General features: G+C 44.7%; 1 protein-coding gene across 6 annotated transcripts in view; it reads right to left on the bottom strand.

Moving 5' to 3' along the window:
- Positions 1–26,115, bottom strand: part of Rgs6 (regulator of G protein signaling 6) — a 540,717-nt gene that overhangs the window by 45,003 nt on the left and 469,599 nt on the right. For all 6 annotated transcript variants that reach the window (XM_029484451.2, XM_085830530.1, XM_029484450.2 and 3 more), the window contains 2 exons: positions 25,554–25,664; positions 12,539–12,664 (listed from right to left, as the gene is read on the bottom strand). In XM_029484451.2, the coding sequence (XP_029340311.1) occupies positions 12,539–12,664; positions 25,554–25,664 (237 nt within the window). The remainder of the gene's footprint in view (positions 1–12,538; positions 12,665–25,553; positions 25,665–26,115) is intronic.

Raw genomic sequence — 26,115 nt, 5'->3', positions numbered from 1 at the left:
GGGGGAGGAGGGAGAAAGGGATGGGGGAGGGCACAGAGTGTATAAGAGTGACATTCCCTGGACAGCTTTCTCTTTCTGTGTACATAGGACTCAGCCCAGCCTTCTGTCTGTCTTGGAGATGACCTACCTTGTCTCTCCTAGGTGACAGCAAAAATGTTGTCACAACAGCATCCTGACATCTCTTATGTGTTTACCATCTTGGCTTAGAGGAACCTTTGTGATGATTTGAAATGCAGAACAGGCTGTGGTTTGTGCTTGCCTTCTTCTTTGCCCCACCAGTCTGAGCTGAACTGGGAGCTCAGGCCAACCCCCTCCCTGCCCTTCCACCGCCAAAGAGCCACAAAAGCTTCCTTCTGTGTATCCTCTGTGGATGGGTGGCCCATTGAGGATAGAGAAATGGCTGCTCTTATCAAAAGCCTGCAGGTACTGCTCCGTTGAGGAAGCGGTTAGTTGTCAAATGCCAGCCGCTCCATCAAATGCAACCATCCTGCACTAAGCCCTCGGCTGGAAGCAGAGAGCCTTAGGGACTGGCAGGGCTTGGTGGCTCCAGGGTGTGCGGAGACCACCTGCCTTGCCTCTCCCCTAGCCACTGCCAATTGTCAGAGCAGGGAGAGGTGGTGCTGTGCTGGCATTCGATCTGTGTTCGTGTCTTAGAAATGAATGCAGGAGAGGAAACTGGTCTTGGGGGTAGGGCAGCTTGTTCCAAATGCACTAGGGTGAAGCATCTGGGGTCCATGGAACTGGAGGATGGTCCAGGACTGCCTCACTTGCTCCCTTTCTCCCTAGATGCTGACAAGCAATGGGGGTTTTCTCTTCCAGACTGGCTAGCACACAAGAAGCCATGCGCCATCGATCATTTACCATTCCATCAGGAGGTCCGTACATTTCCGCACTTACCAGCTTACCTGCCTTTTCACTAACTAGAATGTTCAGAGGCTATACAACACAGCCCTGGGCTTGTTCCCAGAGAAAAAGTGAACTCCTTGGCAGAAGGATGTGTTTCTGTGCCCTCTGCTGGTCACCGGGTGACTCAGAACAATGGAAAAAAAAAAAACCCGAGCTTTTTGTCTGGTTGGGATGAGGGGTTGCCCCCATGAGCAGCTAGCATGAACAGTGCCCAAGCTGAGCTTGGCACAGGACAGGAGCCACTGCTGAAGATAGCCACAACCTTTCAGGAGTCACTCTCTTCTGACTTGTCATCTATTTGGTTACTGTGGGATCCCCACTGGCCCTAATGAAACTTCTGGGGTCTTCCTAGGGCTTGGGGCAACTGCTGAAGCTATGGCTGGAGATGGAGCTCTTGAGGCAAAACCTGGCATCCCCCTGTGCTTGCTTTAATTGCTTCTTCCCTCAGCTGACACCGTGTGGAAGTAGGGCCATCAATCTGCAGGTTAGAAGAACAACTCTGCCCTCTCAGGAGATGTTACAGCTCATAAAAAATGTAGGGGGACGCTCTTTGTTGCAGGTTTTGATTTTTAACTCATGCCCTGCTGTACAGCAGAGGGTCTCAGGCCAGGCAGGACAAAGGTTTGTACAGGGAAGATGGAGCAGGAGCAGGGGCAAACGGCCCTGTCACCATTTTGGGGGGTGGGGGTGGGGAACTTCACAAAACAGGGAAAAGGATAAAGTCAGCTCTGTAGGGCATGCTTCAGGACTGTGAGGCTCCCAACCTGCTGGCCACAGTTCTAGGGCAGCTCAGCTCTGGACTTGGCTTGGATGCTTAGAACAAGAGATGAGCGGCCTCTGGTGTAGACAGTCATAGCAGTGTGTGTGGTTGGACCTGCCCCCTTCTATCCTCAGGCATCTCATGGACCTACCCTGAAGAAAAAGATCGGGGCGGGGGAGGAGCGCTGAGTAGGCTGCTTTCTGTACAAGTGTGAGGACCTGAGTTCAGATCCCCAGCTCCCATGGAAGGCCAGGTGTGCACGTGTCATTCAGGGAAGACCCTTGGCGTTTGCTGGCCAGCCAGGCCACAAGATCAATGAGCTGCAGGTTCAGTGAGAGATCATGTCTCAAAACAGAAGGCAGAGAATGGTCAAGAATGATCTGTACTTGTGCTTTCTGCACACACATACACTCATTCAGGCATCTATATGATCATGTTCATACACCATGTACACAGTGACCAGAAGGGGCCTTCCTGTGATACTATGTCATCACAACTACGTTCCTTGAAAGGTCTAGGCAGTGCTTTGAGGCCCTCTTTTCATTATTCTGAAGTCTTAGGGTAAATTTCACCAATTGGCTACTTCGCTGACTGGTAAGACTGAATGAAATATCCCTTGTGCTAGAGAGATTTGAAGAGCACCAGAAGACAGAAATAGGAAAGCACTTTGCAATATACCCAGCTTCCTCTCTTTCTCTCTTTTTCTTCTTCTGTTTTGATTCAAGCATCCTGGGCTCATGACCAGCCCTGGGGAGAGGGGACATCCCAGCAGGACCAATGTAACAGGCAAACAGGAGCCTCAAGCTGTACACTTTCCCCAGCTCCCAGAGGCCACTGTGCACAAAGACCATGATAAAGGTGCACTTGCTCAGCCATGCACGGCTACTGTGGACAAGGGGCAGAGCCAGATTAACCCTGAGACCTTGGAACCTGGGTCATGGATTGGTTTAGCAAGGTCTGTGGTGAAAGGAATGAACGGAGGTGGGAAATGAGAACAGCTATTGTGTGATAAGGGATTGAAGGGTCTTCCAGTCATGTGACTTAAACTCAACTTTCCTCTTGGTGTCCAATTATGCTGAGTACCATCAACACAGAACCGGGGCCTCCGGAGAGGATTATGTGAAGCTCCCGGGCTGTGCTTTTTCACTCTGCTGTTCTATTTTCTTTATCTACCTTCCTGTCGTGGATCAGAGGGGACCTTCTTTAAGTCTGGATTTATGCATGCAGGCTGGGGGCCGGCGCATTCACACGTGTGCACGCACATTCTTTCACCCAAGATTAAATGTAGCCCTCCTGGCACCAGGCAAAGCTGCTGGCAGAGGCACAAATGGAAATAGCAGAAGGGAGGGAACACCTGCCAGGGACACACTCGTCAGTGCACTTGGGACTTCAGTGTCATGCATATCTCCTGAGACTTAGTCTTATTGGAAAATTGGCCCGGGTTATGCTGCAGCTTTTGTCAGCAAAGCCCGCAGACTGCAGAGAGCAGCTAAGCAAGTAGACACCCCTTGGGTCTTCACGGTGAATAGGATTCTATGGTCATTCTTCCTACTATCTATGAGATTTCGGGTGTCAGAGGGCTCTTGAGTCTACTTTCGAGCTGAGAAACCAACAAGAGACGTACTCTGAATCATTCCATCGTGGAGCCAAAACAGAACAGAAGGACCTATGGGGGACCCAGCTGGAGATGGAGTTTGGGACTGGCTGACCCCACAGAGAGACCAGATGGGAATGTACGGCTTGTTTCTTGCATGGCCTAGGGAGGCTGGAACTGTTTAATCCATTAAAATAGTACTCTGAGCTGCCTCCTCACTCTGAAACCCCACAGTCCCATAGTTTTACTAGATGAATGGCGTTATCAAAGCCATTTGACTATTTAATCCCATTTAAAAGCCTCCATCGCAACCATAGCCAGAGAAACTAGTACTGAATTTGACCCCAAGTGATGTTTTAGGTGTTAACCTAGTGTAGATGATTAGAAGTCAGGGCTTCTGTTGCACAGGCCTGGTCAGGAACCAAAGCAACCCCCTGAGCTGTGGTTAGAATGCTCTAAAGAGACTGCTGAAAGAACTATCGTAACAGAGCCTGAAGTAAGATCACCTTGTCTGGCTCACAGCCAGCACGGGTCTGATCAGAAAGGCAAAGGCACACCATGAATACTGACATCATCCCAGGACTGCATGGTCAGGCAGTCATATGGCACCAGGTGACAGACAGTTCATCTTGATTTATGGTTTTTACTTGATTGGCTTGAGAAGGGTTTAGGGGATCAGTGAAGCACAGATCTGCAGTGTGTGTGTGTGTGTGTGTGTGTGTGTGTGTGTGTGTGTGTGAAACACATTTCCATAGAGGATAAACTAAGGGAGAAGACAGCCTGGATGTGGGCAGCACTGCCCCCATAGGCTGGGAGCATGGATGTATTGAAAGCGGGGAGAGGGGAACGCCCAAGGTGCAGGTGTTCTCTTTCTTTCTGCTCCTTGGCCACGAATGTGTCTGCTCTGTTTCACCCTTTCCACCAGCATCCATGGAAACCTCTGTAATCAGGGGCCAAAGTGAACATTTTCCCCCTTGAGTTGTTTCAACTATTGGTCACAGAGAGAAATATTTTATCCAATACCCACCTATGGCTAATTCAGTGCCGTGGCTTAGAATATAGTCCCTGTTTTCACTTGGTCCTGTGATGTCTTGTGAACTCTTCAAAGTCAAGCTTAGGCTGTGTTTACTTTCCCTCACATCCATTTCTCCTTCCTTAAAATACTTCCAAAATGGCTCTACAGGCTACACTTCCTTGTATTTAATTAATAACTTAACAGTTTCTTGTGTATTTTCTTTGTGGACCTACAAGATTTTTTTCCAGAGGGAGCTCACACATCTTGACTGTCTAGTACTCCCTAGCAGACCCTGGTTAGGCTTGCTGTAGCCTAGGTTTGCCATAAACATCACCTGATGCATGATCTGGATTTTACACATTAACATAAAAGAATATAGTTCATTTCCCAACATTAAAAACGTTGATTTTTTTTATTTTAAAAATTCAAAAAGTAATGGAAGTCTATTTTATAAATTATCATGTGAACATGGAAATTAGCTTAGTATGTAAAAGAAAACCTGGTGCAAACAGGGTCGGGCTTTTGCGGTGCTGGTAGTGGATCTCAGCTGTGGAGATGGCAGCTCTCAGTTAAGAACCACTATGATGGCCAATCTTGCCCGTCAATCAGACTGTACATGGAACCATAACAAAGCCACTAGGCCCTACTATGAGGAATTTTCTTCCTCAAACTATTTGAAGTGGGGGGAAGACACACTCTAAATGTGAGTGGCACCTTCTGGTGGCAGCCCAAATAAGAGGATGAAATGTTGCTGTTTGCATGACTGCCCTTGCTTGTTGAATTGGATTGGTGTGTTCTGTTGCTATGGCATTTCTTCACCAATATTACAATCTTTAAACTGAAGATCAGCAGCTCTCCAGAAACCTCCAGGCCTTCAGTGCCAAGCTGGGACTGTTGAGATATCCAATCTCATGGACTGAATGAGGGCTGTGAGGGCCATTGGTGGACTAACTGGACCACGTACTGTACGTGAGTCTAACAATTCTCCTTTAGTGGATATATTCATCCTGGCAGTTTTTGAGTACCATGACTAAGACAATCACTGAGGGGTCTCACCTAGTGATATACCTAATCACAGTCTGTATCCCCTGGTTATCTGATGTGGGGGGTGGGGGGTCTCAATAAGTCCACGGTTCCTCCTTGTCTGTGAGCAAGAACTTCTTTGCTCTCCCCTTAGCCCTCTCTTTAGTTCACAGCAGCTCTCATTTCCCAGATGTTTTCTTTCTTCTCCTAGTAAATAGTTGTTATTTGCATATTTCCCTCCTAAGTTATGGGCCTACAGAAACAATCAGGTATTGTGGCATCCTCTGATCCAGAAATCACACGGAAGTGACAGAATTCTCTAGAAGAAAGTGTGTACTTTCATTAGTGGGTATCATCAGATCTCTAGTTACACCACACTGACTTGACTTGCTAGGGTTAGGGTTCTAAGTTGAGTCCATCAATGCCCCCTTTCTGTTTAACAATAAAGTGTTTGACAATTGTTGTTAACAATACAAGGGCCCTCAATCTCTAGAGCTGGCACATTTGGGGGAATGAGTATTCTGAGCTGCCTTCCCACCCTGAAGCCCCTGCATAGTTTTACTTGATGAATGGTGTTATCAAAGCCATTTGGCTATTAATCTCATTAAAAGCCTCCATTCCAGTCGGGCATGGTGGCACACACCTTTAATCCCAGCACTCAGAGGCAGAGACAGGCGAAGTTTCTGAGTTCAAGGCCAGCCTGGTCTACAGAGTGAATTCCAGGACAGCCAAGGCTACACAGAGAAACCCTGTCTCGAAAAACCAAACCGCCTTCCAGTCCACGCCAGCACCAGGGCACCTTGGGCGCGGAGTCTGCGGACACCCCCAAGGTCTCCACAGGACCCACCACAGGATCTTAAGACCTCTGGTGAGTGGAACACAACTTCTGCTCCAATCGCACGGGACCTGAGACTGCATTAATTAGGGAAGCAGAAAACCTGGCCTGATAAGGGTCACAAATCCCTTCCGGTCCACGCCAGCACTGGGGCACCTTAGGCGCGGAGTCTTCGGACACCACCAAGGTCCCCACAGGACTCTCCACGGGATCTTAGGATCTCTGGTGAATGGATCACAACTTCTGCCAGGAGGCAGGTTCGAACACCAGATATCTGGGCACCTTCCCTGCAAGAGGAGAGCTTGCCTGCAGAGAGTACTCTGAATACTGAAACTCAGGAGAGAGCTAGTCTCACAGGTCTGCTGATAGAGGCTAACATAAACACCTGAGGAACAAGCTCTAACCAGAGATAACTATAACAACTAACTCCAGAGATTACCAGATGGCGAAAAGCAAATGTAGGAATCTTACTAACAGAAACCAAGATCACTCACCATATTCAGAACGCAGCACTCCCACCCCACCCAGTCCTGGGCACCCCAACACAACCGAAAAGATAGTCCTGGATTTAAAAGCATATCTCATGATGATGGTAGAAGACATCAAGTAGGACTTTAATAACTCACTTAAAGAAATACAGGAGAACACTGCTAAACAGGTAGAAGACCTTAAAGAGGAAACACAAAAATCCCTTAAAGAATTGCAGGAAAACATGACCAAACAGGTGATGGAATTGAATAAAACCATCCAAGACCTAAAAGAGGAAGTAGACACAATAAAGAAAACCCAAAGTGAGGCAATGCTGGAGATAGAAACCCTAGGAAAGAAATCTGGAACCATAGATGCGAGCATCAGCAACAGAATACAAGAGATGGAAGAGAGAATCTCAGGTGCAGAAGATTCCATAGAGAACATCGGCACAACAATCAAAGAAAATACAAAATGCAAAAAGATCCTAACTCAAAACACCCAGGAAAACCAGGACACAATGAGAAGACCAAACCTACGGATAATAGGAGTAGATGAGAATGAAGATTTTCAACTCAAAGGACCAGCAAATATCTTCAACAAAATTATAGAAGAAAACTTCCCAAACCTAAAGAAAGAGATGCCCATGAACATACAAGAAGCCCACAGAACTCCAAATAGACTGGACCAGAAAAGAAATTCCTCCCGACACATAATAATCAGAACAACAAATGCACTAAATAAAGATAGAATATTAAAAGCAGTAAGGGAGAAAGGTCAAGTAACATAAAGGCAGGCCTATCAGAATTACACCAGACTTTTCACCAGAGACTATGAAAGCCAGAAGATCCTGGACAGATGTTATACAGACACTAAGAGAACACAAATGCCAGCCCAGGCTACTATGCCCAGCCAAACTCTCAATTACCATAGATGGAGAAACCAAAGTATTCCACGACAGAACCAAATTCACACATTATCTTAATACGAATCCAGCCCTTCAAAGGATAATAACAGAAAAAAACCAAAACAAGGAAGGAAACCACACCCTAGAAAAAGCAAGAAAGTAATCCCTCAACAAACCAAAAAGAAGACAGCCACAAGAATAGAATGCCAACTCTAACAACAAAAATAATAGGAAGCAACAACTACTTTTCCTTAATATCTCTTAATATCAATGGACTCAATTCCCCCAAAAGAGAAATAGACTAACAGACTGGCTACACAAACAGGACCCAACATTCTTCTGCTTACAGGAAACCCATCTCAGGGAAAAAGACAGACACTACCTCAGAGTGAAAGGCTGGAAAACAATTTTCCAAGCAAATGGCCTGAAGAAACAAGCTGGAGTAGCCATTCTAATATTGAATAAAATTGACTTCCAACCCAAAGTTATCAAAAAAGACAAGGAGGGACACTTCATACTTATCAAAGGTAAAATCCTCCAAGAGGAACTCTCAATTCTGATTATCTATGCTCCAAATGCAAGGGCAGCCACATTCATTAAAGAAACTTTAGTAAAGCTCAAAGCACACATTGCACCTCACACAATAGTAGTGGGAGACTTCAACACACCACTTTTATCAATGGACAGATCGTGGAAACAGAAACTAAACAGGGACACAGTGAAACTAACAAGTTATGAAACAAATGGATCTGACAGATATCTACAGAACATTTTATCCTAAAACAAAAGGATATACCTTCTTCTCAGCACCTCATGGTACCTTCTCCAAAATTGACCATATAAATTGGTCACAAAACAGGCCTCAACAGATACAAAAATATTGAAATTGTCCCATGCATCCTATCAGACCACCATCGACTAAGACTGATCTTCAATAACAACATAAATAATGGAAAGCCAACATTCACGTGGAAAATGAACAACACTCTTCTCAATGATACCTTGGTCAAGGAAGGAATAAAGAAAGAAATTAAAGACTTTTTAGAGTTTAATGAAAATGAAGCCACAACATACCCAAACCTATGGGACACAATGAAAGCATTTCTAAGAGGGAAACTCATAGCTCTGAGTGCCTCCAAAAAGAAACTAGAGAGAGCCCACACTAGCAGCTTGACAACACACCTAAATGCTCTAGAACAAAAGGAAGCAAATTCACCCAAGAGGAGTAGACGGCAGGAAATAATCAAACTCAGGGGCGAAATCAACCAAGTGGAAACAAGAAGAACTATCTAAAGAATCAACCAAACGAGGAGCTGGTTCTTTGAGAAAATCAACAAGATAGATAAACCCTTCCAGACTCACTAGAGGGCACAGGGACAGCATCCTAATTAACAAAATCAGAAATGAAAAGGGAGACATAATAACAGATCCTGAAAAAATCCAAAACACCATCAGATCCTTCTACAAAAGGCTATACTCAACAAAACTGGAAAACCTGGATGAAATGGACAAATTTCTAGACAGATACCAGGTACCAAAGTTAAATCAGGATCAAGTTAATGATCTAAACAGTCCCATATTCCCTAAAGAAATAGAAGCAGTCATTAATAGTCTCCCAACCAAAAAAAGCCCAGGACCAGATGGGTTTAGTGCAGAGTTCTATCAGACCTTCAAAGAAGATCTAATTCCAGTTCTGCTCAAAGTATTCCACAAAATAGAAGTAGAAGGTACTCTACCCAACTCATTCTATGAAGCCACAATTACTCTGATACCTAAACCACAGAAAGATCCAACAAAGATAGAGAACTTCAGAACAATTTTCCTTATGAATATCGATGCAAAAATACTCAATAAAATTCTCGCTAACTGAATCTAAGAACACATTAAAACAATGATCCATCCTGACCAAGTAGGTTTTATTCCAGGGATGCAGAGATGGTTTAATATACGGAAATCCATCAACGTAATCCATTATATAAACTAACTCAAAGACAAAAACCACATGATCATCTCCTTAGATTCGGAGAAAGCATTTGACAAAATCCAACACCCATTCATGATAAAAGTCTTGGAAAGATCAGGAATTCAAGGCCCATACCTAAACATGATAAAAGCAATCTACAGCAAACCAGTAGCCAACATCAAAGTAAATGGTGAGAAGCTGGAAGCAATCCCACTAAAATCAGGGACTAGACAAGACTGCCCACTTTCTCCCTAACTATTCAACATTGTACTTGAAGTCCTAGCCAGAGCAATTCGACAACAAAAGGAAATCAAGGGGATACAAATTAGAAAGGAAGAAGTCAAAATATCACTCTTTGCAGATGATATGATAGTATATATAAGTGACCCTAAAAATTCCACCAGAGAACTCCTAAACCTGCTAAACAGCTTCAGTGAAGTAGCTGGATATAAAATTAACTCAAGCAAGTCAATGGCCTTTCTGTACACAAAGGATAAACAGGCTGAGAAAGAAATTAGGGAAACAACACCCTTCTCAATAGTCACAAATAATATAAAATACTTTGGCATGACTCTAACTAAGGAAGTTAAAGATCTGTATGACAAGAACTTCAAGTCTCTGAAGAAAGAAATTAAAGAAGATCTCAGAAGATGGAAAGATCTCCCATGCTCATGGATTGGCAGGATCAACATTGTAAAAATGGCTATCTTGCCAAAAGCAATCTACAGATTCAATGCAATCCCATCAAAATTCCAACTCAATTCTTCAACGAATTAGAAAGAGCAATCTGCAAATTCATCTGGAATAACAAAAAACCCAGGATAGCAAAAACTATTCTCAAGGATAAAAGAACCTCTGGTGGAATCACCATGCCTGACCTAAAGCTGTACTACAGAGCAATTGTGATAAAAACTGCATGGTACTGGTATAGCAACAGACAAGTAGACCAATGGAATAGAATTGAAGACCCAGAAATGAACCCACACACCTATGGTCACTTGATCTTCGACAAGGGAGCTAAAACCATCCAGTGGAAATAGACAGCATTTTCAACAAATGGTGCTGGCACAACTGGTGGTTATCATGTAGAAGAATGCGAATTGATCCATTCCTATCTCCTTATACTAAGGTCAAATCTAAGTGGATTAAGGAACTCCACATAAAACCAGAGACACTGAAACTTATAGAGGAGAAAGTAGGAAAAAGCCTCGAAGATATGGGTACAGGGGAAAAATTCCTGAATAGAACAGCAATGGCTTGTGCTGTAAGATCGAGAATTGACAAATGGGACCTCATAAAACTGCAAAGCTTCTGTAAGGCAAAAGACACTGCCAATAAGACAAAAAGGCCACCAACAGATTGAGAAAGGATCTTTACCTATCCTAAATCAGATAGGGGACTAATATCCAATATATAAAAAGAACTCAAGAAGGTGGACTCCAGAAAATCAAATAACCCCATTAAAAATGGGGCTCAGAGCTAAACAAAGAATTCTCACCTGAGGAATACAGAATGGCTGAGAAGCACCTGAAAAAATGTTCAGCATCCTTAATCATCAGGGAAATGCAAATCAAAACAACCCTGAGATTACACCTCACACCAGTCAGAATGGCTAAGATCAAAAATTCAGGTGACAGCAGATGCTATTGAGGATGTGGAGAAAGAGGAACACTCCTCCATTGTTGGTGGGATTGCAAGCTTGTACAACCACTCTGGAAATCAGTCTGGCGGTTCCTCAGAAAATTGGACATAGTACTACCTGAGGATCCTGCAATACCTCTCCTGGGCATATATCCAGAAGATGTTCCAACTAGTAAGAAAGAAACATGCTCCACTATGTTCATAGCGGCCTTATTTATAATAGCCAGATGCTGGAAAGAACCCAGATGCCCCTCAACAGAGGAATGGACACAAAAATGTGATACATTAACACAATGGAGTTCTACTCAGCTATTAAAAAGAATGAATTTATGAAATTCCTAGGGAAATGGTTGGGCCTGGAGGGCATCATCCTGAGTGAGGTAACCCAATCACAAAAGAACTCAAGTGATATGTACTCACGGATAAGTGGATATTAACCCAGAAACTTAGAATACCCAAGATATAAGATATAATTTGTGAAACACATGAAACTCAAGAAGAACGAAGAAGACCAAAGTGTGGACACTTGGCCCCTTCTTAGAATTGGGAACAAAACACCCTTGGAAGGAGTTACAGAGACAAAGTTTGGAGCTGAGACAAAATGATGGACCATCTAGAGACTGCCATATCTAGGGATCCATCCCATAATCAGCCTCCAAACGCTGACACCATTGCATACACTAGCAAGATTTTGCTGAAAGGACCCTGATATAGCTGTCTCTTTTGAGACTATGCCCGGGCTTAGCAAACATAGAAGTGGATGCTCACAGTCAGCTATTGGATGGATCACAGGGCCCCCATTGGAGGAGCTAGAGAAAGTACCCAAGGAGCTAAAGGGATCTGCAACCCTATAGGTGGAACAACAATATGAACTAACCAGTACCCCGGAGCTCTTGACTCTAGCTGCATATGTATCAAAAGATGGCCTAGTTGGCCATCACTGGAAAGAGAGGCCCATTGGACATGCAAACTTTGTATGCCCCAGTACAGGGGAACGCCAGGGCCAAAAAGTGGGAGTGGGTGGGTAGGGGAGTGGGGGGGAGGGTGTGGGGGACTTTTGGGATAGCATTGGAAATGTAAATGAGGAAAATACCTAATTAAAAATATTTTTTAAAAAAGAAAATCATAAGAAATAACAAAAAAATTAAAGAAAGAAAAAGAAAAACAAAACAAAACAAAAAAAAGCCTCCATTCCAACCATAGCCAGAGAAGACAGTACTTGAATTTGACCTCCTACCCCATGATGTTTTATTGAGAAAGAGAGATGGAGAGTCAGACTATTCAAATATACCTGTGTGCGGGCACATAAGTGCATACACACACAGATGAGAGAGAGAGAGAGAGAGAGAGAGAGAGAGAGAGAGAGAGAGAGAGAGAGAGAGAGAGAGAGAGAGAGAGAGAGAATACAATTCAAATGTTTACTTACCTGAGATTTTCTGAACTGAATTCTGACTCCAGGAATCTGAGGAACTGGTCCCGCCCCACCTGGTCCTTCAGTATCTCATCAAAAGAGAAGCCCCAACGCTTTACTCGCTGCTGGCTGGGCTCTTTGCTTTGGGTTAGAGGAGAAGGTTTGAAAGATGATCAGTATTTAAAACAAACAAACAAACAAACAAACAAACAAATAAAACCAAAGCCCCTGTCCGGTGCTCCCAAGCAACTCACGTTTGTTTTGCCACTGACGATGAGGGAAAATCATCTCAGGTGTAAGTGACAGAGAATAGAGAACCCACACAATTTCCATGTGTGCCCTTTACACATCAGTGGTGACAGTTTCTGAAAACAGGCAGGTGGAGACTCCTTGTTTGGTGAGGTTCACCAAAGCACCCAGCAAGTGACTGCTGTGGACAGGAAGCTATCCCCACCCCTGATGGACTAAGGGGGCCTCCTCATGCCACTCCCATCAGTTACAGATCCAACTTTCCACTCTTATCCTTTTGGCTCCTTTTCTATTCCCCAAGATATCTCATGAATCCAGCCCTTTGTCTAAGACACTGGCTCCTTATCTTTCTTCTTCAATATAGAAAGGAGAGACCAGCCTCTGATAAGAGTTAAGTGATGCACCGGGTTATAAACGCATGGCTCTCACCAGAATAAACCAGACTCACTTAGAAACAGCATGCTGCCTTTGCTTACCGCTTTAGACACTGTTCGGTGTTTGTAGGACACCAGGTAGACACTGTTTTAATCCTCTTACATCTATCTGCTAATGGGCCGAGTCCTTATAGATACTCTGTGCAGTATGCTAGGATTGTCCCGTTTTCCAGATGGGGAAACTGAGAGCTAGGGATCAGTTGCCATGGGAATCACAGCTAGGAAGTGATGGGGTCAAGAATCAATCATGTGGCTCCAAGCACAGCCTTAAGCTTTGAGCTCATCCCTGTTCTGAAGGCAGGGTCATAGCATCCCAGTGCTGAACTCCTTCAGATCCTCTCTTCCCACAGAAAGTCTATTGGCTGACCCTTCTTGAAACAAAGGCTTCCACTTCACAAGTTACGTGCCAGAACCTCTCCTCCCCTCCCCTCCCCTCCCCTACTCAAGATGTGGTCTGCAGACCAAGCAGGATCACAAGTCACAGCCAAAGTTGCTGAACCAGAAACTCCAGTTTCACAAGGGTCCCCAGAGACTTAGTCACAGCAACACTTGGAAACCGCTATTGGAGACAGAATTTTTCCTTTTAGAGACAGATAGGCACAACCCCTAACGGTCAGCATATAAGATCATGGGGTTTTCCTTAATATAGAACTGACATACTATCTATATTTCTCTCAGAAGAGAACAGGTGCATCGAAGTGCTTTAAAAGCAGCAAACTCTAGAGGAGGCTAAACAGGAGAACTTCCTGGACTGGTGGAGCCATTTTATATTCATGCTTGGCAGGCTTGGAGTCACCGTCTCCTCATGCCAGCAAGGTGCTAGTATGGCTGATGACCTGAAGTGAAATTTAGAATGTAAGTAATGAAAGCTTAAACTTGAGTTGTCATCTGTGGCTAGTGACTATGGTACTGGATATGTGGTCTAGATGCAAGCCACCCGGACCCAGCTACCTGGGCACTGACTTGTGTGATTGGCAGCAATGTCTTCTGTTTCTAGGGCAGTGATCAATAGGTTGTAAACATAGGGATGAGGGAGTCTTTTGCAATATGGCTTGCATTTCCAAGCATAGCTCAATAGGGTCACGGTAGAATGCTAACCCTATTAGTGCAGGCAATGGGAAATTCTTCCATAAATAACCTCTTACAAAGTATCAGGTTGGGATTTTTGTAGTAAGACATATGACAATCGATCATGGATTCTCTCAGAAACAAGCCACAAAATTAATCAAATTTGGAAACTTCCCAAGGGATTGAAAGTATTGTTTGTGGAGACAGTGCCCAAAGTTGAAGCCATCAACAAATTGAAGTCCCGAGAGCAGCAGGAATATTCTTTCCCCAGCGCCATGGTCTGACCTGGGACCGAGAGACTTCATCTGCTCTTTACCACACAATGATGGGAGGTTCTGCAGATGAGCAGGCAGCAGCTTTACCCTCAGCAAAGGCTGTGCCCAGAGACTTGGTGTGGAGAGTGACTCAGTCTTTTTAACAACTGTCTCATGGCTGCAGTTAGCACCACTGCCACCACTTTCTGATGATAGGCTGTGAGCTAGTGTTCACCCCACCAGATTCCTTGGTGGTGGCAAGATTGGAAAAGGGGAAATCTGAGGGTGGGTGAGAAATCTTGGAATGCCCCTGTAGCTATAGAAGCAGAGAAGGAACAGGCATAGAAGTCAGAGATGTCCCCAATGGCACAAGGTCACCCTTTAGCAGAAATGAGATGATCTGGAGAGACAATATACCCTAACAATATACCCCGTGGTAGCCATCATAAAGTCTTAACACAATAAATGAGTAGCTTCAAACAGCAGAAGTTTTGGGCCTCACAGTCCACATGCTGACAATCTAAACACAGGGTGTTAGCAGAACCATGCTTTCTCTGAAGGTTTTAGAGGAAAGTCTTTCCATGTCTCTCCCTCAACTTCTGCTGCTTCAATTCTTGGCTTGCAGACATACTGCTGAATCTCTCTACCTATATGGTCGCATGGCTTCTTTCCTGTGCTTCTAAGTCTACACAGCATTTCTGCTTCATGTGTGTCTGCATCTGCTTGCTTTTCTTTCAAAAACACCAAAGGGTCCACCCTACTCCAGTATGATTGCAATTGAATTAATGATACCTATCACTCTCTTTCCATATAGTATCAGAGTCTTGGGGTTCTAGGAAAAACACAGATCTTAAGATGATACTGTTCAATCCAGTTTCCCGAGTCTTCATCCCTAATCCATTTCTGTAACTTACCCTGCGTATTTGCTCTCCTGCCTCAGTTGGGATTCTGCTCAGCTGAAAGCTTCATGCATACAACCCCCTCCCCTCCCTTTACCTCTTCCCTTCATCTCTTGGGTATTACCAACATCACCAGTTTTAAGGATCAAGAGCAGGTCTGAACACATTGTTATCACTTATACAATAATTGTTAGTAATGAAATCTCTTGATGTCTTGCTCCAGGTGTGCTGGTTTTAATTTCAACTTGACACAATCTAGATTCACCTGGAAACCGAGTTGCAACAGGGATTGTCTAGATCGTGAGATCTCACATGTTTTCTAGTAGACCTTCCCAGTGGGGGCGTTTTCTCTATTAAGATTTGCCTCTTCCCAAATGGCTCTAGCTTGTTTCATAAACCAGGCCACACAGCTCCTTCTTGTAGCACCTACGGGGTGTGAGAGAAGGTGAAGAGCTTTTCTTACTCCCAGTGTCTAGTTGAACTCCAATATAAGCTAAAGGGTAAATCAATGTTCCACATCCAAAGATGAAGAGATACAAGTAACAATGCAGACCTGGACTCCAGGAGTGTCTGTCTCCAATCTCCATTCTGTTTTATTCCCAACACTACTTTGCTTTCTACTTCATGCCTCTCATCTGATGTCTAAACCAAGGCTTGAGGAAAGATGTAAGCTATCTTCAAAAGACTCGGATTGTGTTTGCCTCCTTCCTTAAACTCTTGAGTTGAAATTCTAACTACCAATGTGACATATCTGGGGCGGGGCCTTTGAGATGATTCGCTCACATGTGAAATCAGTGTTCCTATAAGAGACCCAGAGAGCTGCTTCACCCTTTCACCATAGAAGGAGACAGCAAGAAGCTGGCTATCCATGAACCAGTGAGGGGGTCCTCAATCATACAGTGAACCTGCAGGTGTTTTGCTCTGAGACACCCCCAATCTGTTGAACCATGAGAAGGAAATGTATGCTATTTATAAGACACACCATTCATGGTAATTTTTTTCAGTCACTCTAATGGACGGAGACAAAAATTGGTACTGAGAGGGGATGCCACCCATAGCACACATACTTAAAAATGGCAAAGGGTGGCAAAGACAGGCAGGAAGAAATTTGAAACATTTGCTGAGAAACATTTGCTGAGAATGGACCCATAAAAATGATTCTGGGGCTGATGAGATGGCTCAGTGGGTAAGAGCACCCGACTGCTCTTCCGAAGGTCCAGAGTTCAAATCCCAGCAACCACATGGTGGCTCACAACCATCTGCAACAAGATCTGACTCCCTCTTCTGGAGTGTCTGAAGATAGCTATAGTGTACTTACATATATTAATAAAATAAATCTTTAAAAAAAATGATTCTGAATGTGTGTGAGTGCGTGCACACGCACGCTTGTGTGCACACACTCAAAAACCAAGTAGAAAGGCTGAAGAGAAACTCCTAATCTTAAATAATGCTTAAATAATTTGTTTCAGAATGTTAGTGATTGTAAAGGTCATGATGACAAGTCTCAAATGAATACAAGGGAGTTGAAGAAAGAATGGTTCTTGTTACAAAGTGGCAGAGACTGGCCAATTCTGTTTGTGTGTGCCAGTATTTTGTGGAAGGCAGAACTTGCCAACAATGATACTATTTAGTTACTATTAAGATTATTTCTATATTTAGATATATTTAAATATTATATTTATATTACATAGTAATATTTGTATTATATATTATTATTATTAAATTATTATATAGTATATTTTAAAGTAATAACTAGTACTATTAGTTGCTAAATAGATACTAATTAGATACTACACATATTTAGCCAAGGAAGTTTTTCTAAGCCTGTATTGCAGGCACAGCTTGATTCTTCCTAACTGCTTTTAGGAGTACACAAAGAGAAGAATCAACTAAAGATAGACTTGCTAGTCAAAAGGAACTAGACTCTAAATAAGGAATGAGAAAGTTCCTAGTGTATTCATGTTTTGACAAAGAAGCAAACCAGATGACAAAAAGGAGACCTTGTATGGTGTGGCCAAATGACTGATAGAAGGATATAGTAGGGCTCAGCCATCTAGACAAAAGCCAGGAGCTATTTTTCAGGACAATAGGAAAGTGACATGAAAAGATGATTTGGTGGCTGCTAGGCCTGTGACCCCCATTATAGGCTCAGACTGCTACAACCACGAGGAGCTGGAGATGGGAGTTTCAATAGGTGCAGGCATCTTCCCAGTTCCAACAGTCCAGGATGCCCATGCCTGGTTCTTCCAGGGCGGAGGTGCTGGCAGAGAGCTTCAGGGTGGACTGTGACCAGTGGGGCTACTTGGACAAACCTCCAGGGCAGAGTTGCAGGGCAGTGGTCTAGCCTGGGGAAGCTGCCAGGCCTTGGTGGAGAGAGGACAATGATTGAGTTGTGGATAGGATGCTGCCCCCTAGATGGGTGTGGCAAACAGAATATCAGTCCAGAAAAGTCACGGGCACACAACTCATCTTCAGAGAGCCGTGGAGGTGGGCTCCCTGCCTCAGCAAGCTTAGTTACCTCAGTTTGGTCTGACAGGTACAGGATCAAGGCAGAGAGAATTACTCTCAGATGAAACCTTACCATTGCCCTGCTGTATTGAGACTCGCTTGGGACCCACGGCCGGTTTCTTCTCTCATTGGGATGGACACATCAATCTTATATTTCCCATCACCACTTGGAAATAATGTAACTTGTTGGTTTCACAGCTGGAAGGGACTTCAGCTGGAGATGACTTGTATCTTGACTTCTCCTTATCTTATTTAGATGATATTCAGATACTTTAAGGCTGATGTTGTTAGAGAGACTGCTAGTGATATCTGGGCAGCATACGAGAGTTTATAAACAGGGAGAGCATGTGTAGAATGGTACAGATTAAAATTTTTGTCCCCCCCAAACTCATCTGTTGACATTTTGACCCCCGCCCCCCCATGATAGTATGAAGGGCTGGGGTCTTTGGAAGTCACTGAGCTGTGAGGAATGAAGTTAATGTCTTTATCAATAGACTTATCAAAAGGCTCCAGAGCTCTCACCTTGCTGCCATAAAAGCACACAGAGGGAAGATACAAATTCACTCTGTAGCCAAGCCAAACATGTGATCCTTCTGCCTCTGCCTCCTAAATGATGAGATAATAGTGACGTGTCACCTCGTTCAGACTACAAGCCGTGCCCTCCTCAGACACCCAACATACCGCTGCCTCCATCTTGACACTCTCAGTTCCCAGAACAAAGAGAACCACATTTCTTTCGTTTGCAAGTCACACACAGTCTATTTCATTTTTCTTTGCTTGACAGCTTGAAGGGATTAAGATAAGATGTCAGAGAAAACTGTGAAGCAAGGGCCAGACCTCTCAGCATATCATAGCTAATGGCCCCAATGTTAGGGCCACGCTGTGAAGAAACGATCTTGATTTCTTTATTTGGGATTCACCATCCCAAGAACAGCTGGAAGGTCTTGAATATCCCTGTGGGGTGTGGTTCCCTTTCAGAGTTCTCAGTTCCTCTGGGCTTGACCGTTTCCTCTCATTTGTGGTCACTCAGAGCTGTAGCTGCAAGGTGGTTTAAAAGGTCATCTGAGGGCTGGACTGGGCCTGTGTCCAAACTGCTCCCATGGCAGCTGACACTGGCTGTTTGTCCAGAATGCATCTGAGGCTATTGACTAGAGTGACCCCACGTGGCTTTCCCAGTGACTTGAACTTCTCCCTGCGTAACAGACCATTTCAAAGACTTAAGACAGTATGTTTAGAAATTAGTGGGACTCTGTATGGCTGCCTCTCAGGGTGTCACTTTGCCACAGTGGTCAAATAAAGCATCAAGGCCAGTATGTATGAAAATAAATGTCTCCTTTTGGCATAAGGATCAACACTTGCATGGGGGTGGGGGCGTTAATAGGGCCATACTTAGGAACTGGCTGCTTTAAGAAAGGAACTGGAGGGACCTGGGGTGATGGCTCAGTGGTTAAGAACACTTGTTGCTCTTGTAGGGGACCAGGGTTCTGTTTCCAGCATCAATTTGGTGGCTCCCAATGATCTGGAGCAACCTATAACTTCAGTTCCAAGGAATCTGTCTGCCCTTCAGCAGGTCATCTTGGCTAGGAGTGGATTCCTTCAGCCAAGTAGAAGGAGCCAGGTTCCATATAACTGTTGTTCACATGCTTGCTCCTCGACAGATAGGAAGCCTCAAGCCTACCCCATGCAGGGAGGAAATGGCTGACCACAATTCTGTGAGCCACACCAGCTCATGAGGTCCCAACCTTGGATTAATGTTACTACCAGAATTACTTCCCTTAGGCCTCCCTAAGACACTCTGCTGGTAATGTTTCGATCAGCCAATTCTTTCCAGCTGTGGTCTGGTGACTTTAGCAGACTGTTCCTCGGTGCTAAGTCCTGACTATTGTTATTTTCTTCAACGGAAGCTGATTTCTCAGGATCTCCATCAGACAGAGTTTGCTATGCTTTAAAACGGAAGCCTTTCATTACCCCTCCTCCTCCCCTGACCTGATGGTTATATGCTTTTATTCTTAAGCGTTTTGGATCTAATGCGATCCTATCTGAGGCTGAGAAGGAACCCAAGGGACCATCCCTGTTATTTCTATTATACCTTACACTGTTTGCCCTTTATTCAGTGGCTGTCCCCTCACTGGACAGCCACCCTGCAGCAGGCACAGCGTGTCCCTCAGTTTTGTAGAGTGCGGGCTTTCTTCTGACGTCCTCAGGCCTGGAGTTCAAAATAAATCAGCACAGATGTCTCTGTAGCACGGAAGACACTGGAGCCCCGCGTAGATGAGCAGAAGGACACCCCCATAGCATCCTGCTTGCTCACACGTGGCTTCTTCTCTGCCATACACTGCGAGCCATGTTCCCCTGAGGTCTGGGCAGATGCTCGTGTGTGATACACGAGGCCTTGAGGGGAGGCCACCGATTATTTCTCCTGGCAGCTAACATACTCGGTACTCCTGCCTTTGAGACGTCCTTTGTCACTGGCTACCAGGGTTCCCTTGGTTTTTAATCTTGCCCTGGCTCCTCTCCTTCCCCTCACGCACCCCCCTGCCCTGCCCTTTGTTTTCTTCTCTCAGGAACAGGAAGCTCGTTCATCTCACCTTCTCCCTGGGAACAGCCTAACCTCTCCTTTGTTAGTTGAGTCTGCCAAAGCCTTGCCTTCAGGACCTGATCTCTGCCTCCAGTGGCTGAATGCCCTTTGCCGAGCAAGGAGGAATTCTGGTGCCAGGTGGTAAGACAGCAGCTTCTATTGACTTAGATTTCTAGCCAGACGATTTCTTACTCAGAACACAGTGCAAAGTAGGTCTCAATATGAGCTGAAATAAGATGAATCTGAGAGAGCAATGACTGTTGGTTATTTTCTTCGTCGTCTTTGGATTTTACTGTATAGACCATCACTAGGCTAAGGTGTGATGTCATCACTGATCTCACACTCTGCATTTCTTCTGACAGCGCCACAAGGCTGAGTGGGTGGTGGGTAGAGGTGTCCTGCAGGAGAAGTAGAGCTTCGTTTTCACCTGAGTCTATAGAGCTCCACTTGATTGGCCAGATAAGACTCCGTGGCTGTATTGTTTCTTGGGTTAGGCATTAGCTTAGGGTAGAAGCTTGAACAATAACATCAGAACTGGATCACCTACTATAAGGCAGGTAGCATCATATGGAGGATAGAATGCTGAATAGCTGGAGATTAATCAAACTGAATAGCTTCAAATTAATCAAGTTGAATAGCTTGAGATAAACCACGTGGCAAGGTGGCCACCCTTTCCCCAAATGATCATGTATGTCTTTATCTAGTGAGAGACACGTGAGAACATTCATTTTTGTCACAGTGAATTAGCTTCGGGAACCTGCCTTCTTCCTTCTCTCCCCAAATTCTTGACCAAAGAAAGAATAACCTGCTCACCTGCCCTCTACCCAACCTATACTTTCGAGTGCCTGTGTGTGCCAGTCAGAAGACAAGACTCTAAAGCAAGTCCCGGGTCCTCTTTAGAGGTGACTTAGAGGGATGTGTCATCACAGCTGGAGGCGTGACTCACCCATGTCATTACACTGGGTGGCCACCATGTTTGGGAAGCCTTGAGTGAGAAGGAAAGCCAGCCAGGAGGTGCAAATGGCTCAGAAAGAGCAAATAGGCAGGGCTCCGAAGCTCGGTGACATGGACTTTGTCTGTTTGTTGCTTTTAATCCCAATTATGTGTAGAGACAAAGATAAGTTCTTCCAGAGGATGGTAGTAAGGTCCGGGCATTTCAGGGAGGCTTGACACAAACAAGTGAGACTTGTAACAAAGCTGGTAGAGGACAGTCTGTGGCTGTGGCAGAGCCGTGGAGAAAAGAGCTGAAAAGCTTGGTGCTCTGAGGAGACACGTGTCAGTAGGGCAGTGGCCAGGCCTCAGACGGGAGCATACAGAGGGAGCTGAAGTACGTGTGTAACGGGCTCCACGTGATGGAAGCAGGTTGCTAAGGGAAGAAGGGGGAAGGGGGTGAGGGATGGGGGATGAGGGTTGGAGGACGGGGGATGCGGAGAGGGGGCTGAGCAGATTCTGATAAAAAGCAATGAGCCCGGAGATAGCACCACCATTGATGCCAGAGTGGTAAGAGCACAAAGAGGAAAAAACAACAACAAAAACCCACAACACATGTGAGCAGTGCAGGGGACCTCTCGAGAGCTTTAAGAGTTCTACCCCAGAGGCCCAGAGTTCCTAGTAAAGGATGAAAGACAGAGAGAGAGACAGAGAGAGAGACAGAGACAGAGAAGAAACACAGAAAAGGTAAATAGAAGCATTTAGGAACAGGATGAGGAAGACGGAAGATACACTGATTTAACAACAGTTTTAAATCCTTGGGTCAGAATGGAAGAGACAATACAAACACCCATGCAGCAGTTTGAATAAGACATGTCCTTATAGTCTCAGGCACTCAACACTTGGTTCCCAGCCAATGCTGTCCTTCAGGGAGACTTAGGCCCTAAGGCCTTGTTGGAGGAGACGTGCCATTGGAGGCAGGTTTTGAGAGCATACAGCTTGCCCTGCCCAGTTTTCACTCTCTATTTCCCACTAGGGGTCCAGGTTATGAACTCTCAGCTTGCTACTCCAGCCACCATGCGTGCTGCCCATGTCTGCCACTCTTCCATGATGGTGATGGACTGTTACCCTATGGAACCAGAAGCCCCAACAAGCTCTCCCTTCTATAAACGACCTTGTCATGGTGTTCCACCCCAGCACCAGAAAAGTAACTGATGCCACACTGGGTCACATCAGAAATCGTAAAAGTAGATGTCCATTTGCACATGATTTGTTCTCTTAATGTGGATAGAAATGTAAGTTCAGAACATCGGTTACATCACGCTAACGTACCTCTGGGATGAGTGCATTATGGGAAGGCAGGGGGAAACTGCTGCTTTCAAGAACATGCATGCCCCATTATGAATTAGTGATCTTTTAAACTCAAACCACGTAAAATACAATTGTGACTAGAACAGAAACTAGACTTTGAAGAGGCAATGCAAAAGCTGATTAGAAAATAAAAAGCTGAGGAAGAGGAAAAGAAATAAAAAAAAAAGGAGAGAAGAAATCAGGAAAAAGACAAGCCAATACAAATGGGATTTTTGTATCCCGATATCAAAAGCTAAGCCACCACTGGGGGGAAAGGGGAAGGGACAGGTTGCCAGAGAGTCACAGAAGAATGAATCTTTATAATCATAGGAAATATCCCCAAGTAAGACATTTCTACACTAGTGAAGAAACAGAAAGCAAAGTGAGATTTGTTTGGATCTATTGGGCTTAAGAATTAAGAGAGGAAGATTGCTCGTTCTGGGGTTAGAAGGGATGGGAAGAGGGGGATAAGGCCATATGCTCTCAAAGCCTGCCTCCAATGGCACATCTCCTCCAACAAGGCCTTTAAATAGAGGCAGGGAAAAGGGGGATGAGGCTTATTTAAGAAAATCTGGCACATGGACCAAACTTAAACTATGCACTCTGCCTCAAGTAACTCTACTTTTGTAAAATTAATAGTAAAACACTAATTAGATTGAGGTATAGGGACGGTCCTTGAATTGCTGTTTATATTACAGAAAAAGACATGAGTTAAAAAGTTATGGCCTGGGGGTTGGTTGAATAAATTTTACTTCATTCATGCCAGGGGAAATTATGCAAATATTAAAAAGAATAAAGTGGATTAGTGTGTGTTTATATATTGCTAATTAAAATAGCATATATATGTGTGTGTATACATATAATGAACATACTTGCAGCAGAGATGAGAATATTTTCTGTGTATGAAAATTTAAAGAGACAAACACTAATTCAAAGCCTCTCAAATGTTTTGAGTTTGTGGCACCCTTAAAGTCTCTGTAAGTTTTACAGTATCCCTGAGCCGGAAGAAACCCTTAGTATCTTTGTTTATCTAAGGTAGGACCAGCCAACTTAACATGAATTAGTATCCTAGCAACTTAGCAACTCTATGAAATACACACACATTGAAGGAAAAATAATGTCTTAATTCCATTCTTAACCCCTCTCCTGGCTGGTTTTTATGTTAACCTGATACAAGGTAGCATTGTTGATAAGAGGAACCTCAACTGAGAAATTGTCTCCATAGCTAGGGGAAACCTGTAGGGCATTTTCTTAACCAGTGGTTTGATGTGAGAGGGTCTAAACCACTGTGGGTAGTGTCACCCCTGGCTGATGACCCTGGGTTCTATAAGAAGGCAGGCTGAGCAAGCCACATGGAGCAAGTCAGGAAGCAGCACTCTTCCATGGCCTCTGCCTTAGCTCCTGCCTCTAGATTCCTGCCCTGACTTCCCTCGGTGGCGGACCTGTCACCTGGAAGTATAAGCAGGATAGTTTCCTCCCTGAGTTGTTTTGGTCATGATATTTCATCACATCGCTATTAATCCTAACCAAGACAGTCTCTACGTATATATGTTACACGTGTTAGTATATATGTCAGTCCATGTCAATTTTTGTACAGCATAGCTTTGTAATCACACAACTTCTCTGAAAACTTGGATTTGCAAAGATATGACATTAGAAAGGAAGGGATGTGGTCTGATCCTTGCAGTGAACCAACCCAAGCCAGAATGTACATGAGATGTCTCCTCGGAGTCTCTGTCAGTGTGCTCAGAGGACCACCCTGGGAGTCCTCCCCGTGCCCAGCACTCTGCTGCAGGGTGGGAACCAGGGCATCAGACTCCTGGAGGGCAGCTCGGAGAAGGGAGGCGTTTCCTTCCTTATGCACACCAGGATAGATTAAGCTTTTTATAGTAGTCATCTAAGACTTTTATTAAAAGGGAAAGACAACACCGGAGTCACGGAGAATGAAAGAAGAAATTGGAGGGCAGAGGCGAAGGAGTACCACATAGAACTGTGCCCGCATGTGTAGGAATTGTGACTGTGCCCAAGTTCCCCTCAGCTGCTAAGTCAACACACCTGCTTCCCACCTAGGGCAGAGCCAAGGGCTGCTAAAACTACTGATGCCTGTGACCCCAGAAGGCCAGTGTGAGGCCAGCCCAGCCCCAGAGCCTCTGCCTGGGCTCGAGCCTTAAGGCTGCTCCATTCCAACTGTGCATCCCTGGGCAGGTTCACCAGCTCTACTCTGCCTCGCCGCCTCGTCTTTTCCACAGCAAGAACAATGTTCCCCATATATTAATTTTAGACAGGATTTAGCTCCTATCCACTAGCCTCCTAGCCCCTCCACCCCCTGCCTTCTGAGGAACTCCTAGATTACGTCCTCCAACCATCGTTGTTAAATCAGCTTGTACCAGCTGAGGGGGACTGGTGGGAAGTACTGAGAGATAGGGATGGTACAGAGAGGGGCTAGCTAGTGTTGCTGCGACCTGAGATAAAGGTGACAAGTTGAGGCAGCAGCGTCTTCCCTTCCAGCAGCCAGAGCCATGAAATGCTGAGGAGCGGTGCTAGCCGCCATGACAGACACAGAGAAGCCATGTACAAGTCAAAGCTGCAAGGAAGAATAAATCTTAAGCAAGCAGACATTAATGTGGAGGACACTTGGACCTCTTCTCCTCTAGTCGCGTTCAAATTAAAGTAGGGAAGAGGCAATTGCACTAGACTATGGATTTTTTCAACATCCCCTATCCCAAACTTTTGTTTGTTTGTTTGTTTGTTATGTATTACCTCATCTCTATGTCCCATAAGGTGATGTCATCGCTGATCCAAGGATTAGATGGCTCTGCTGGTGTTATGAATGGGTCGTATTCCACATACTGCTCCGTGTAAGCGATTAAGCTGTAGGAGGAAGCAAGGCAAAGAAGAACTGATTTCCTAGGCAAGCACGCAGTGTTGTCCCATGCCAACAACAGCAGTGCTCACGGGAAAAACCCACTCTCACTCCTGACTAGCCGAGCTGCTCTCAGCTGCCCTGTCCCAAACATGTCAGGTTTGCTCTGTTACCTTAAGTTCTAGTATACACACAGTGAATCCTTTCCCACTTTTTGACTCTTGGCCAGAACCATGATGTCTAATACAGAGGTCACAACCTCCAAAGATTATGGATTTCAAAAAGATAAGTTGAGTCCACAGTGACTTCTATAGTTCTATCAGAATTCCCCAACCTAATGATACACTTCCTGTACAGACTTTCAAACTCCACCCGACCAGGAGTTCACACAAAAGCAACTTAGTTTTTCTAGCTATAGTTATAACCCAATATATGTGACTAGCTAACATGTACATAGAA

The sequence above is a fragment of the Mus caroli genome, unplaced genomic scaffold (genome assembly GCF_978045245.1).
Source record: "Mus caroli unplaced genomic scaffold, Mus_caroli_1 scaffold_14, whole genome shotgun sequence".
NCBI lineage: Eukaryota > Metazoa > Chordata > Mammalia > Rodentia > Muridae > Mus > Mus caroli.
Note: the sequence above shows the minus strand (reverse complement) of the source record. Positions and strands in the feature narration are given on the sequence as shown.